This window comes from Notolepis coatsorum, assembly GCF_963971535.1.
Source record: "Notolepis coatsorum genome assembly, contig: SUPER_7_unloc_7, whole genome shotgun sequence".
In the NCBI taxonomy this organism is placed as follows: Eukaryota; Metazoa; Chordata; class Actinopteri; order Aulopiformes; family Paralepididae; genus Notolepis; species Notolepis coatsorum.
The window spans coordinates 341,204-355,640 of NW_028174874.1; the positions used below are offsets into that span (position 1 = coordinate 341,204).

The following is a 14,437-nucleotide window of genomic DNA, read 5'->3' on the forward strand; positions in this document are numbered from 1 at the left end:
GGAAGTTCACGTTCGAGAGTGTAGCACTTCCGGGGTCAATTATTAGCGCGATGATAGAAGCAACCTCTTCCGGTTTGGGGATTCAGTTGCAACAACTATTCAACCTGGGAGGTACGTTTGATTATTGTAGCGCGCAGCACTTTTATGTATTACACTGTTGTATATATATTTTGTATGTGAATTGAATGTTAACAGATGATAATGACTCGATAGTGTTGTAATGAATGGTGTGGTTATGTTATATGCACAATTGGTATTTCACCGTGGTAATATCGTCAATTTATTGTTCTCTGTCACCAGACTTGACGAGATATATTTGTGACGCTGTTCTTGTGGTATTTCGACCACCCATTTGATACAGGTATGTGTGCCTTAGAGTTCGGTCTATTGTGTAATTTGTCATTCACGTTTCATGCATTGCTAATGGTTTTGATATGTTAAATTACTATGTGAGATGTGGTTAAGCCATGCGGTACATGTAATGGTTTTGATATTCTCGAGTTGCAACAACTATTCACTTGATGGTGTACTGTAGTGTATCTTGTAGACCAGGCCCATTGCAAGTTGCTGTACGCTGTCGTCTACTCTAAGCCATCCTAGGTTGTCAAAGTGGGCAGGGGTGAGGTGGGTTCTAGGAGTAAGGTCAAGCAGTAGTCTGACCAGTTTGTTTTGTGATGTTTGTAATCTTGTTTTTAGTGCCTTTGAGGTGCTTTGGTTTCGATTGATTGACTGAAAATTGTATTAACAGATTGCAGAATGGGTACAATACAGTACAGCTCAATACAAACAATTGTTAAGGGGATGCAGACCAGAGAAAGACTTTTGTCTTGTTTACATCAGGGTCCCCCATTTTCAATTCATCATAACATACATGACATACATGACATACAGTTAATACTTCATGTATCCTTAATCCCTAGGCCAGTGGTTCTCAAACTTTTTACACCAAGTACCACCTGAGAACGTAGCTGGCTCTCCAAGTACCACCATATGACCGACGTTAAAAACAGTCTATTCAGCTATGCACAGTTCACGCAGGCAAATGTATTCCTAATACCATTATTTATTGTTAACTTTTGTCAGACACAGCCACAATGTACAAAGGGATAGCACTAGAATTAGCAAACGCTTCCACACAACTCGTACAATGCAAGGGGCATTGAGAACATAATAACTAACATTCTAACTAACAAGTGAGAAAATTAAGAACAACTGTATTTCAGCAAATGTACTTAATTCTCTCTCTCTCTCTCTCTCTCTCTCTCTCTCTCTCTCTCTCTCACACACACAGCAAGCAATTCGTCCTTCATCCCCCACCAGGAATAATTTTATTACAAAGACTTAATTTCCTGCATTCTGGTGCAGGAGTTTTTGAAATTGTACCCTTTAAATTCCAGTGTTGGTGATGGGCATCACAAATTATTGTAAAAAAATAAAAAATAAAACATATTCAATACATTTTCGAATTGTAACCATTTAAATGCCAGTTTGTGTGATGGCATCACAAATTATTGTTAAAAAAACACACAAAAAGTAAAATATTTTCAATATATCAAATGCAAAGTAAATTTTTCTGGGGGGGATTATTACAGGCTAGGCATGTGTCAATGATTAACAACAACACAGATTTTGATGGATTTTTTTTAATGTCAGAAAAGTGGGAGTACTTCATTTGGTATCTGACATTACAAAAAATCTAAAAATAAATGGTTATGATCAGGGCTGAAGTTGAATAAAAGATGTATGACTGTTTAGACTGCATTACTCTCTGTCACAGTGATCTCCTGGTTGTTCCCCACTTAGGTTATCTAACTATCGCGCCGCCGCAACTAGAAACACTGGCCTGGCCGCCTGAATACTTTAGACAACAAATGTTTGTTTCCGCGTCTCTGATTGGCCAGGTCATGTGACATGTACACCCAATCATGGGACCGCAAGTTTCTACACTGGTTAAGCTTAGGCGCTCTTTCGAAGTTGGTTAAGGTTAGAGTTTGTCTTAGAGCATGGCGATAGAACACCTGCCCTGATTCCAAACTCTAACCTTAACCAACTGCGAAAGAGTCGCCTAAGCTTAACCAGTGATAAACTAGGCGTTAGGTAGTTTGCAGGCTGTTAGACCCGGAAATAGGCGCCGAACTTGCTGTCCCACGATTGGCGCACATGACCTGGCCAATCAGAGCGCAAAACTCTAACGCGGAAACAAACATTTGTTGTCGAAAGTATAGACGCGGCAGGGCGGCTACGTGGTGCAGTGGGCAAGGCGCTCACCACGAATACTGGAGACTGGGCTCGAACAGGTACGCCTCCCTGTTCGAGCCCAGCGCTCCACATTGCTTTCAGTTTAGCTGGTCGTCCGCACTAATACACATTGGCAGTATTAGGGGGAGGGAAACTGATGGGTGGCGATCGGGCGTTGTGGACAGCGACTCCTACAGGTCGGTTGGTGCGCCTGCGCAGTAGAATCAGGAAGCGACGGGGGCGGGGCCCCTCCAAAGCCCAGACCCCTGACGCTGAAAGATCGAGCCGCGCAGGTGGAAAGATGCGACTGCTGTTACCTCAAGTATCGGAGGGGACTCGTGCTATGTATGACTTAGTCCACATTGCAGCCGGCTTGTGGGAGGCAAGAAACAGCGTTCAAAGAGAGGGGAGGGTTGAATTGGATGATACGAAAATTGGGATGGGAGAAAAATAGAAAATGGGAGAAAAAAGTGGATCAAAAAAAGAAAGTCACCATACAGCACATAAAGTCACCATACAGCACATAAGTACAGTACATTGAAAAGACGTTTGGGATCCAACCAGAGTGCAAATGTAACAGTAAAGTGCAATAGTAATGTACAAGTGATTTAAACTGGGTATACAATATATAAATGAGTACTACTGAGTAATATTACTAATCAGATGTATGTACAGACTTGTAGTATTAATATGTACAGTGTTACAGACACTATGGTAGTAAGTCATACTGGCCAGCAGCGTAACTAGTAGAGTAGGTAAGGGATATGTATAGTATCCACTATTTAGAAAAAAAAGGGTTATACAGTATGTAGGCATGTACAGACTGTAGTGTATTGAGCTATGCGGGTACCCGTACTGGGAGTAACCCGGATGTGGGACGAGAGACGGCATTCTGTATATGCATGAAGCTGGAGAAGAGACATTAAATGAGGGAGTCGATGTTAGACTAAATCTGGTCGTCCTGTAAGTCATTTCATAACACAAGACAAACATCACACAGACAGTGGATAGATATATATACCATAAGAATAAATTATACATTATTGTACATGCTATCATACAGAGTTATGGGTTATCCTCTAAAATCCCTTCAGTGTAGCAACAAGGCTTTGGTTTGGAGGAAGGAGTAGTTTTATTTACTGATTAAATGTGTTTTCTTTATGCTGCTTTCCTCCCCAGCTTCAGAGCAGCAGAGGGGACAGGTGTTGTGTGACGTCTGTTCGGACGGTGGCGTTGAGAAGGAAGCAGTGAAGACCTGTCAGACCTGCAGCTCCTCCTACTGTGAGAGACACCTGAAGAGACACAAGACGTCCCCAGACCTTCAGGGACACATTCTGCAGGAGCCCACTGCAGGACAGCGTAAGTGGAAAAGACACAGTTTGTCATTTCTACCGTTCATTCTTCAGAAGTAGCTTTAGCTGCATTGTTGTTTTTTCCCCATCTGCTGTTTCAGCAAAGACTCATCATCTACCCTATCTACTGTAGTACTGTGTAGCTATATTATGTACCAATTGATCTATATGTACTGTGTAGCTACAGTATGTACTAATATATCTATATGTACTGTGTAGCTACAGTATGTACTAATATATCTATATGTACTGTGTAGCTACAGTATGTACTAATATATCTATATGTACTGTGTAGCTACAGTATGTACTAATATATCTAATACTAAAAAATGCGGAAGAATAAAGGGTTAGAATAATATCATAGGTTACAATTAGGGATGTCCGATATTATCGGCCGATATTGGCAACTCTACGGCGATGCTGATATCGCGGGCGCGATAGAATGACGTCAATTGTTTGACGTGGTCTGCCTGGGAATTGTAGTCTTTTTCCAAGTTTTTTTTTACATAGGAAGTTACTCTAGACCGGAAGTTACACGCTACTTTTTATTTGGTGTTGATAAAACAATAAATAACTGAACCAGGATCATTTCAATTCGATGCTAAATAAACTTGTATGCATGCGTAAAATGTGCCAGATTTAATTTTACAGGCGTTGCATTTGTATCAATATCTTGGCCATTTCTTGTGCTACAATCAAACGGAAAAAACTGGACGGAAGTGCCGATTGATTGATTGATTGATAACTTTATTAACAGATTGCAGAATGGGTACAATACAGTACAGCTCAATACACACAATTGTTAAGGGGATGCAGACCAGAGAAAGACTTTCGTCTTGTTTACATCAGGGTCCCCCATTTTCAATTCATCAGGACATATATGACATACATGACATACAGATAGTCAGTACTGCTACATCTATACATTTATGACATACCAGATTTGCAAATACAGTACTGTTTGTGATACAGAAGGAGTCAAGAAAAGGGAGTATATACATTTGACGTAGAAACTGTACATTGGAGGAGGTTGGGTGGGGGGGGTTGGGTTGGGTACATTGGGATATTGACAACCATACTGGGTAATTTACATTGGAGGTGGGGGGGGGGGGGGGGGCACACTGTATAAACAAGCAAAACTGTACATTGAGGGGGGGGGGGGGCACTGTACAAACAAACAAAATTGTACATTGGACTATTGACAACCATACTAGGTAAATTACTGTACATTGGAGGGGGTTGGGTTAGGATATTTACAGGGGCCAGTGTTGAATTGCAGTCTCCCGTAGGTGTCCCTTGAGAGAGGTTTTGAAAGTGGGTAGTGATCCACATTCCTTTACAGCTTTAGGCAGGGCGTTCCACATTGATGTGGCATAATTGCGAAACGTGTTTAGTCCCTTATTTGAGCCGAGAGAGGCGAGAGAGGCGGAAGTTGACTGCGAGAAAAGAAGAGTAGAAGAAGAACGAAAGTGAGAGAGAATCCGTTCACAAGATAATTTCTGAGGAACACACACGTTTTTCCAGCCAGCAAAACTTTAGCTTTAGTAGTTCGACTTATAACAGTAGTAGCAGTAGCAGCAGTAGCAGTAGCAGTAGCAGTAGTAGTAGTAGTAGTAGTTTTAGTAGTAGCTATCCGGTGCTAACATGAGGCGAGGTGAGCGTGTCTGCTCTGTGCCAATGTGGAGCTCTCTCTATGCTGGAGAAGAGGACATGAGAGAACTGCTAGGGGAGGATACATCATCTGAAGAATCTTCAGATGATTCAGATGTTGACGATCCATCTTTTGTTTAGTCAGTCACACTCTTACTGTACTTGTTGGGTTTGCAAAGAAAGGCTTGCACATGATAAGTGTACATGATGAATGCACATGATAAGTGTACATGATGAATGCACATGATAAGTGTACATGATAAGTGTGCATGATAAGTGTACATGATAAGTGTACATGATGAGTGTACATGATAAGTGTACATGATAAGTGTGCATGATAAGTGTGCATGATAAGTGTGCATGATAAGTGTGCATGATAAGTGTACATGATGATTGTACATGATAAGTGTACATGATAAGTGTGCATGATAAGTGTACATGATAAATGTACATGATGGGTGTACATGATGAATGTACATGATAAACACTCTTTGGATTGTAAATATGTGTATATGTGCTGTGCTGTGTGCTGTATAAGATAAGAGATTCCTTGTTGAATGTTGAAAATAATGTGCTTTTTATTGTTTTCTACAGTGAGGAGCAAGGAGCAGAAGAACTGCCTTCAACCAGTTCAGTGCAGGCGAGACATGGAAGGAGGGCTAACCAAGACAGGTGAGAGACTTATTATTATTATTATTATTATTATTATTATTATTATTATTATTATTATTATTATTAGTGCTTTTGTTTAGTTATAACTCTGTTCATAAAAGTTGAAAATAATGTATTTTTACATGTCATTGTCTACAGCAATGATTTGCCTGGGACATCCAGGTCAAGAAATGACCCAGACAGGTGAGAGACTTATTATGGATGTTTATTGCTTTTTTATTATTACTAGGTTTGCAGACTTTGTACGCAATATATACAGAATGGAATATTCCCCATTGCAATGTTTAGTGCAACATGTTTATTCGTGTTGATACACAGGGTCTCCATGGTATAGATCAGGTGTCAGCAACCTTTTTGACATGGAGTGCCTGTTTGAAATATAGTTGTAACTAGTGTGCCTCAACAATATTCCATGCATCGTAAAAAAAAATCTCATAATCAGGTATTCTTAATGATAATTTTTACATTATTACATCATTATTGTTATTGTTATTATTAACAATATCATTATGGTGGTTGTATCAACCCTAAATCTGAGTTGGGGCGGGGGTGCAATGCAGACAAACAGTTCTGCTTTACTGAGCTCCGTTATCTGGGGGCTGTAGTTGGTCACTTTAAGCTGCTCACCGGAGCATCTTTTAATCCAGCTGTTTGCTGTTCTCTGATATTTTCTGACATTTCGTTGATGCGTCGCTCGACACTTCGAGCTGACATGGGGATATCTTTTATCCTTGATTTGATTGTCTCTTTGTTTGGCAAGCCTTCAAACAAAACATCTGAGCTACAGAGAAAAGCCTCCTTGATATCAGTGAATGGCTTTCCACATTTCGCAATGAACTATGCGATAGCTTGCTTCAGTTGCATGGTTTTTAGCAGTCGTGAACACTTTGAGGGTGCTGGCTTGCTTTCCATACCTGGCCACGGCACGTTTAATCGATTCTGCCTTATCCGCCTGATCTTTGAAACTTTTTTGATGCTTCGTCTCAAAATGGCGTTTCACACCTGACGTTCTGCAAACTACATTTTCTAAACATAAAGTACACACAGCACGGTCCTTCTGACACACAAACCCGTAGTCGTCTGTCCACGAGGGCTGGAATGCCCGAATTTACTTTGCTTTAACTTTCTTAGCGGGGGTTGCCATCATGAAAGACGGCACATACAGAATGCAACCACAGCACTGTGTGATTACCTGGGAACTGCGCGCGGGCGCGGGAGGCCAGCTGACTGCTGACAGCTGAGCACCATGGGAACAGCTGTATAGCTGTCATAGGGGTGTGCAAAACAGTCGACTTACAAAAAAGAACCTGTGGGAGGATTTCAACAAGATAAATGCGAGAACAGTGCAAAATATTTCACTATAATATTTCAAAAAAAATAATATTATAATAAAAAAAATATAAAAAAAAATTATAATTCTTTTAATGCTGCCCCCTGTGCCAATGAAAATGCCCCCGCGTGCCTATGCAGGCACGCGTGCCTATGGTTGCCTACCCCTGCTCTAGAGGTTCAAATTCATGAACTCATATCAAGGCAAGAAGGACATGAACCCACATGAAAAGCTATTCGATTAGATTAAAATGTATTGTCATCATGCAGCACAAGTACAGTACATTGAAAAGACGTTTGGCATCCAACCAGAGTGCAAATGTAACAGTAAAGTGCAATAGTAATGCACAAGTGATTTAAACTGGGTATACAATATATAAATGAGTACTACTGACAGTACTGAGTAATAGTACTAATCAGATTTATGTACAGACTTGTAGTATTAATATGTACAGTGTTACAGGTATAAAGACACTATGGTAGTAAGTCATACTGGCCAGCAGCATAACTAGTACGAGTAGGTAAGGGATATGTATAGATATAGTATCCACTATCTATAGATGTGTAAAAAGGGTTATATGTAGGCATGTACAGACAGATATGGATAGATATATATACCGTAAGAATAAATTGTACATTATTGTACATGCTATCATACAGAGTTATGGGTTATCATCTAAAATCCCTTCAGTGTAGCAACAAGGCTTTGGTTTGGAGGAAGGAGTAGTTTTATTTACTGATTAAATGTGTTTTCTTTATGCTGCTTGGATCAACACACAGCTGCTGAAGAAATGTAAGGATTTGACATGTTTGATAATTTTACTCATCAAATTTTTTTATTGTTTTGACAGAACAATGGTGGACCGTATAAAGAGCAGCTACACACATGATCATTTTGGTGGCATGTTGCTGCGCTAGTGCTTGATAATAGGCTTGTTTGAGATGACTGATTGCTCACCGTGAAAATAGCAACACGTTCTCATCAGAAAACGTAAATAAAGTACTAATTTACCACAGGAAAAAAGGTACATGTACATTATGTTATAACCATAAGTAATAAAATAAGTATCGTCAAAAGTCCATAACAAACAACTCGACCAGGAGTCGAACGAACAATGATTATGATCACGGGCGAGTTCTCTCACCACTAGTAGACACCCACGCTGATACAAACACAGCAATACTATGATGAAGATTCATTTGAACCTTTAACGGTTATGCTTAAGATAGAAAATTAGTGTAAAGGTTATGGTTCATTTAAGGTAATAGTGTGGTTATGTTTTTGAATTTTTTATTTTATTCGATTTTATTAGGAAAAAGTATCATACAGGGCTCGAAATAAACTTTTTTACTTGGTAGCACTGGTGCTCCCAACTTCAAAAGGTTTGGAGCACCAGCAAAAATTTTGGAGCACCAGCAAAGATTTAGGACCACCCACCAAAATGTAAGGAGCACCAACAATATATATGTAATCAGGGCCTGGAATTAACTTTTTGACTCACCGGCCAGTGGTAGATGGGGAAAATCTACCCGCCAAGTATATTTCTTACCGGCCCAAGAAAAAACACATTTTTGTGTCCCATATATATATCAAATGTAAAGACTAACTCAAAAGATAACACACATATACTGTACATATGACACATATAACGATATATAATAATAATAATAATAATGCAGGACCTCTTTAGGGGTCTTTATTCGGCATGCAACGAACTGGACATGCAATGGGAGCGGCACACACACACTGGGATACACACACACACACACACACACACATGCATTGTCTTTTTCTCAGTCGCCGATGCGATTGAGTCTCTGCACTTGACCATCCCGTCTATGTGTACATGTAAGTAAGTACCGATAACTTAATATAACGTTCAGAAACAGCAGCAGTCTTTCAAGTGTATTTAAAGGTATGTGCTTGTTTGTCAGGTATATGTACAGAGATCAGTACAGTACAGGTAGTGCAGGAATACTTGCATGATTGACGGCCTTTATGGTGGTTGTATTCCATTGGATGTCCTTTTCTGTACAGTTGCACATTGCTGTACTCCACCCAGTAGGTATGGGAGTTTTCCGTTATTTGTCATGTTTTCAAACTCTCTTTGGGTGTTTGCAATTCATGGGAAGTATCTAATATCTTGGTACAGTGGGCAGGTTGTTAGAAAGTGTAGCTCTGACATGGCTGTTAGCCTAGCCACAGAGGGTCTTGAGGAGAGGCGCCGATGTAATCCGGGATACAGAGATGCAGCCAATGTGACAATGGCTCTGTTCATGGTCACGAATGGATTCCAGCTTCATTGATTTACTACCGATGACAAACGTGTTGTTTCTGTTTTTCCTTTTGACATACTTGCGGCACACAGAACAACTCATCACTACAGCCCAGCGTCATACTGTAGCCAGTCTCTTGAAACACCGCTATCTCCAAACTACCACTCCTCTCGAAACTTTCTTTTGTTAGGTGGTCTCGCTCTCGCTGCCGCGGTGGGTTTTCTTTTTAGCGGTCGGCTTACTCCTTCCATAGTTCCAAGTTGTTCAAGTTCTTTAATAGTTGTCATACAGAAGTACAGAATACTTTCATACAAAATGCTTCTTACTGTTACGCTCCAGAGACTGTGCTAGACAAGATAGTATCAAATAACATAATAACATAATATAGCATGAATTTAGAAGAAGAATGAGGTCACAGTTGTTCGGTATAGACATATGTACAATGTTCTGAGTTACCATATAATATACAATACACAATACTATGCAGTGTACTAATGTACAGTACTATCTAGTGCAAAGCAGAAATGGGATGAGGTACAATTTTAGGTACAATTTACAGTAAGGTGTACGAGTTGTAGTGCAATCCTTCATCCATAAATATAAAGTGTGGGGAGTGGGTGCTACAGTGTGTTTGTTTAAAGTGGGTGTGTGCTATAAAGTGTGTGTAGTGGGTGCTACAGTGTGTTTGTTTAAAGTGAGTGTGTGCGTGTGGATGTGTGTGCTATGTGTGTTTGGTGGTTGTTGTTGTGTAGTGTTCATTCATTGTTCGTTTAGCAGCCTGATGGCCTGGGGATAGAAGCTACTTCTGAGTCTTTCTGTGCTCGCCTTGAGACTCCTGTGTCGCTTGCCTGACGGCAGCAGTTCAAAGAGGCAGTTGTTCGGGTGGCTCGAGTCCTTAATAATTCTCTTAGCCTTCCCCTTGCAACGCTTGTTGTAAATGTTCTGGAGAGTGGGGAGCCCCCCTCCAATTGTGCGTTCGGCTGAACGTGTCACTCTTTGTAGTCTGCTTTGGTCTTTTGCAGTGCTATTCCCAAACCAGGAGGTGATGTTGCCGGTCAAGATGCTCTCTATTGTACATGAGTAGAAGTTCTTAAGGATCTTCTGGCTGACTTGGAACTTCCTTAGGCGCCTGAGGAAGTAGAGGCGTTGTCGTGCCTTCTTCACCACACTGTTAATGTGTATGGTCCATTTCAAGTCCTCGGATATGTGGGCTCCGAGGTACTTGAAGCTGTTGACTCTCTCAACCGGTGCCCCGTCGATGCTGAGGGGGCTGTAGTCCTTGACCCCCGACCTCCTGAAGTCCACAATCATCTCCTTTGTTTTGCTGACGTTCAGGGAGAGGCTGTTTTCCTGGCACCATCCCGCCAGGACCTTGACCTCTTCCAGGTAGGCCCTCTCGTCGTTGGCAGAGATCAGGCCCACCACCACTGTGTCGTCAGCAAATTTGACGATTGTATTGCTACTCCGCTGAGCCACACAGTCGTGTGTGTACAGGGAGTAGAGGAGGGGACTCAGAACACAGCCCTGGGGGGCCCCTATGTTGAGGGTGATGGATGAGGAGGTGCAGTTGCCTGCTCTCACCACCTGGGGTCTGCCAGTCAGGAAGTCCAAGACCCACTGGCAGAGGTCATAGCCCAAGCCCAGGTCCCTGAGCTTGGCTATGAGTATGGAGGGGACTATGGTATTGAATGCCGAGCTGTAGTCGATGAATAGCATTCTCACATAGTTCCCCTGCCTCTTGTCCAGGTGTGATGCTGCTGTGTGCAGCACATGGGATATGGCGTCCTCCGTGGACCTGTTGGGGCGGTATGCAAATTGCAGGGGGTCCATGTTGATGGGGAGGGAGGAGCAGATGTAGCCCTTTACTAGCTTCTCAAAGCACTTCATGGCTATGGAGGTGAGAGCTACAGGGCGGTAGTCGTTGAGGCAAGCAGGCTTGGATTTTTTGGGTACAGGGATAATAGTGGACTTCTTCAGGCAGGTGGGGATGACAGCCTGTTCTAAGGACAGGTTAAATATGTCAGTGAATACTGGGGCCAGTTGGTCGGCACAGACTTTTAGGACGCGGCCGGGGATGCCGTCCGGACCTGCTGCCTTCCTGATATTCACTTTTTTAAAGGTCCGCCTCACCTCATGCTCTGTTACCCTGAACACTGCGCCTCCATCAGCAGCCGACCCCCCCCCCCCCATTGCCGAGGCTTGTGAGCTGGTGTTGTTATTACCAGCATCAAACCTCGCATAGAAGGTATTGAGGTCGTTTGCTAAGGAGATGTCATTGTTCAGTTTGAGGGAGGCGCCTTTGTAGTCTGTCATCGTTTTGAGCCCCTGCCACATAGCTCTAGAGTCAGCTTGTTCAAACTGGAGTTCAATTTTATCCCTGTAGCGCCGTTTGGCCTCTGACACTGTCCTCCTTACGTTGTGTTGCGCCACCTTGTGGTCATTCATGTTGCCTGCCACTAGGCCGTCATTGTATGCTTTGGTGCGCTCTCTCAGAGCTTCACGGACGGATTTGTCTACCCAGGGTTTTTGATTTGGGTAAACTTTCATTTTGGTAGTGGGGATTGTTTCTTTCACCCTAGTACAGACATAGTCCAGCACTGTCTCCGTGTAGGCATTAATGTTATCTGTGTCGCGGAATACAATCCAGTCTGTGTTGTGGAACACTGACCGGATCGTATCCTCTGACGTCACATCCCATTTCTGCACCTCTCGCGAGACTACGGGAGTACTTTTAATTCTTTGTCTGTACTTTGGTGTAAGGAAAATGGATGCGTGATCTGACTTGCCAAAGCCACTATCAGAATGAGCCTTGTAGCCACCTTTAAATTGCGTGTAACAGTGATCTAGGATGTTACCGCCTCTGGTGTTGCAAGTCACATGCTGGTAGAAATCAGGCAATACCTTTCTCAGATTGGCGCTATTGAAATCTCCCAGTACTAAAATGGCGGCGTTAACGTTCGTCGCTTGTATATTATTTACCTCGTTGTGTAGTCTGGAGAGCGCGGCGTTGTTGTTGGCTTGCGGTGGAATATACACTCCGACCAGGACGATCGCCGTTAACTCCCTCGGGAGGAAGAAAGGACGACACTTGATGGTTATATATTCCAGTTCTGGGGAGCAGTAGTTGGATAATTCCTTCACATTCGTTGGATCACTCCAATTTTTGTTAAACATGAAGGCAATACCTCCACCACGTTGTTTACCGGACTCTGATTGTGTCCGATCCTTCCTATGGATAAAGAAGTGATCCGTTGGTTGAATCGCGTGATCTGGAACCTCCGGTGTTAGCCAAGTTTCGGTGAAGCAAAGGACATTGCAGTCCCTAACGTCTCTTTGATATTGAATCCTTGCTCGGATGTCATCCAGTTTATTGTCTATTGATTGTACATTGGCTAGCAATATACTGGGAAGTGGTGTACGGTGTCGTCTGGATCTCAGCCTGTTTCGGATCCCAGACCTTTTTCCTCGACGTCTTTTCCTGGGGTCTAGGAACAAAGGATCCGGTCCTAGTCTCCGGAGGATTTCTTCCGGCCATTGATGTGGTTCGGAAAGTTGATCCAGCGAGTAATCCAGTTGGTAAGTTTCCCGTAATCCAATGTCAATGATTGACTGACGGTCATACACATATAATGCACCAACAGTTGGTGCAAATAAAACTCCTAATACTATAAAAATTAACAAAATAAAGCACAGTCTCGTCGGAGCGATCAGAAAGGCAGCCATCACAGCAGCGCCCATTTAACGTCATAGCAGCTAACGCTAGCTCCTTACAGTGCAAGCAGGCGCCACGGGCAGTCAGGACAGAAGAGTAGCGGATGTGACGTCGGTAAACAAGCCACAAATTAGGCCTGTCGTAAGACCAAAACACACTGCAGTTTTAATTATTTTACATTACTATTTTGTTACCCGCCACATGGCGGACAGACCACGAAAGGGAGTGATTGAAGGCTAATCTTAACCAATCTAAAATCAGCATTAAAGGTAAGAACGTCAAGCTCACGTTTGATTGGTTAGAATGGTCACTGTCAACTCACAAGGCACATACTGAGTGTACAAACTAGCGAATGTACAGAGAAAGGGACGTTCGGGGAGGGGGGGAGGAGGTCGCACCAGAACAATTATTTGCACTCGCACAAATGCTCCCAATTATTATCTTAGTCTGACATAATCGTAATAGTCTTGTTGTGATTTGTTCTTTTGAACCTGATAAGGGCTCCGTCTCTACTCCTGATGGACTCTAATATCTCCTGAGTAATTTAGTTTGGCAGTGTTCTGCTTTACCCCAATGTGTTTAATTGGAGCCAGTAAATCCAGCACTGATAGAAATGTCTCTTTAAAGAGATTCCATGCCTCATCTACGTCTTTACTGCTCAGTATGTCCATCCAATTTATCTCACTCAGTGATTCAATGAAGTGGTCTTTTGAATAGTGTTTCATTGTCCTTGTTTTTACATAATCCCTTTGAGCGTGGGGAGCTTTAGTGCGTTTGCAGGTACAATATGACCATATGCTCACTGAGGCCATAGGCTAACACTCCTGACTGGCTAATCTTCTCTGAATCAGATACCACGATCAGATCTAAAGTTGTTCTACTGCTGACACAAATACGCGTTGGTTCTTTTATCAGTTAGGATTAGGGTTAAGTTATAGTTAGTTTAAGGTAACAGTGTGGTTAGGGTTAAGGTTAGTTTAAGGTAACAGTGTGGTTAAGGTTAGTTTAAGGTAACAGTGTGGTTAGGGTTATGGTTAGTTTACAGTGACAGTGTGGTTAAGGTTAGGGTTTGGGTGAGGCTATCAGAAAAGTGTGTCTCTGTAGTCTTGAGGTAAAGGCATGCGAGTGTCCAGGGTTCATCTTAGTTTCCCGTTGTTCATCTTAGTCTGAAGCCTAGTAAGCCTGATATCTCTTAGTCTGAAGCCTA

General features: G+C 42.3%; 1 protein-coding gene across 1 annotated transcript in view; it reads left to right on the forward strand.

Moving 5' to 3' along the window:
• Positions 1-14,437, forward strand: part of LOC311232773 (uncharacterized protein) — a gene marked incomplete at its 5' end in the record, with an annotated part of 152,562 nt that overhangs the window by 108,499 nt on the left and 29,626 nt on the right. The window contains 3 exons of the mRNA XM_084338352.1: positions 3,418-3,597; positions 5,835-5,912; positions 6,051-6,095. Coding sequence (XP_084194478.1) covers positions 3,418-3,597; positions 5,835-5,912; positions 6,051-6,095 — 303 coding nt within the window. The remainder of the gene's footprint in view (positions 1-3,417; positions 3,598-5,834; positions 5,913-6,050; positions 6,096-14,437) is intronic.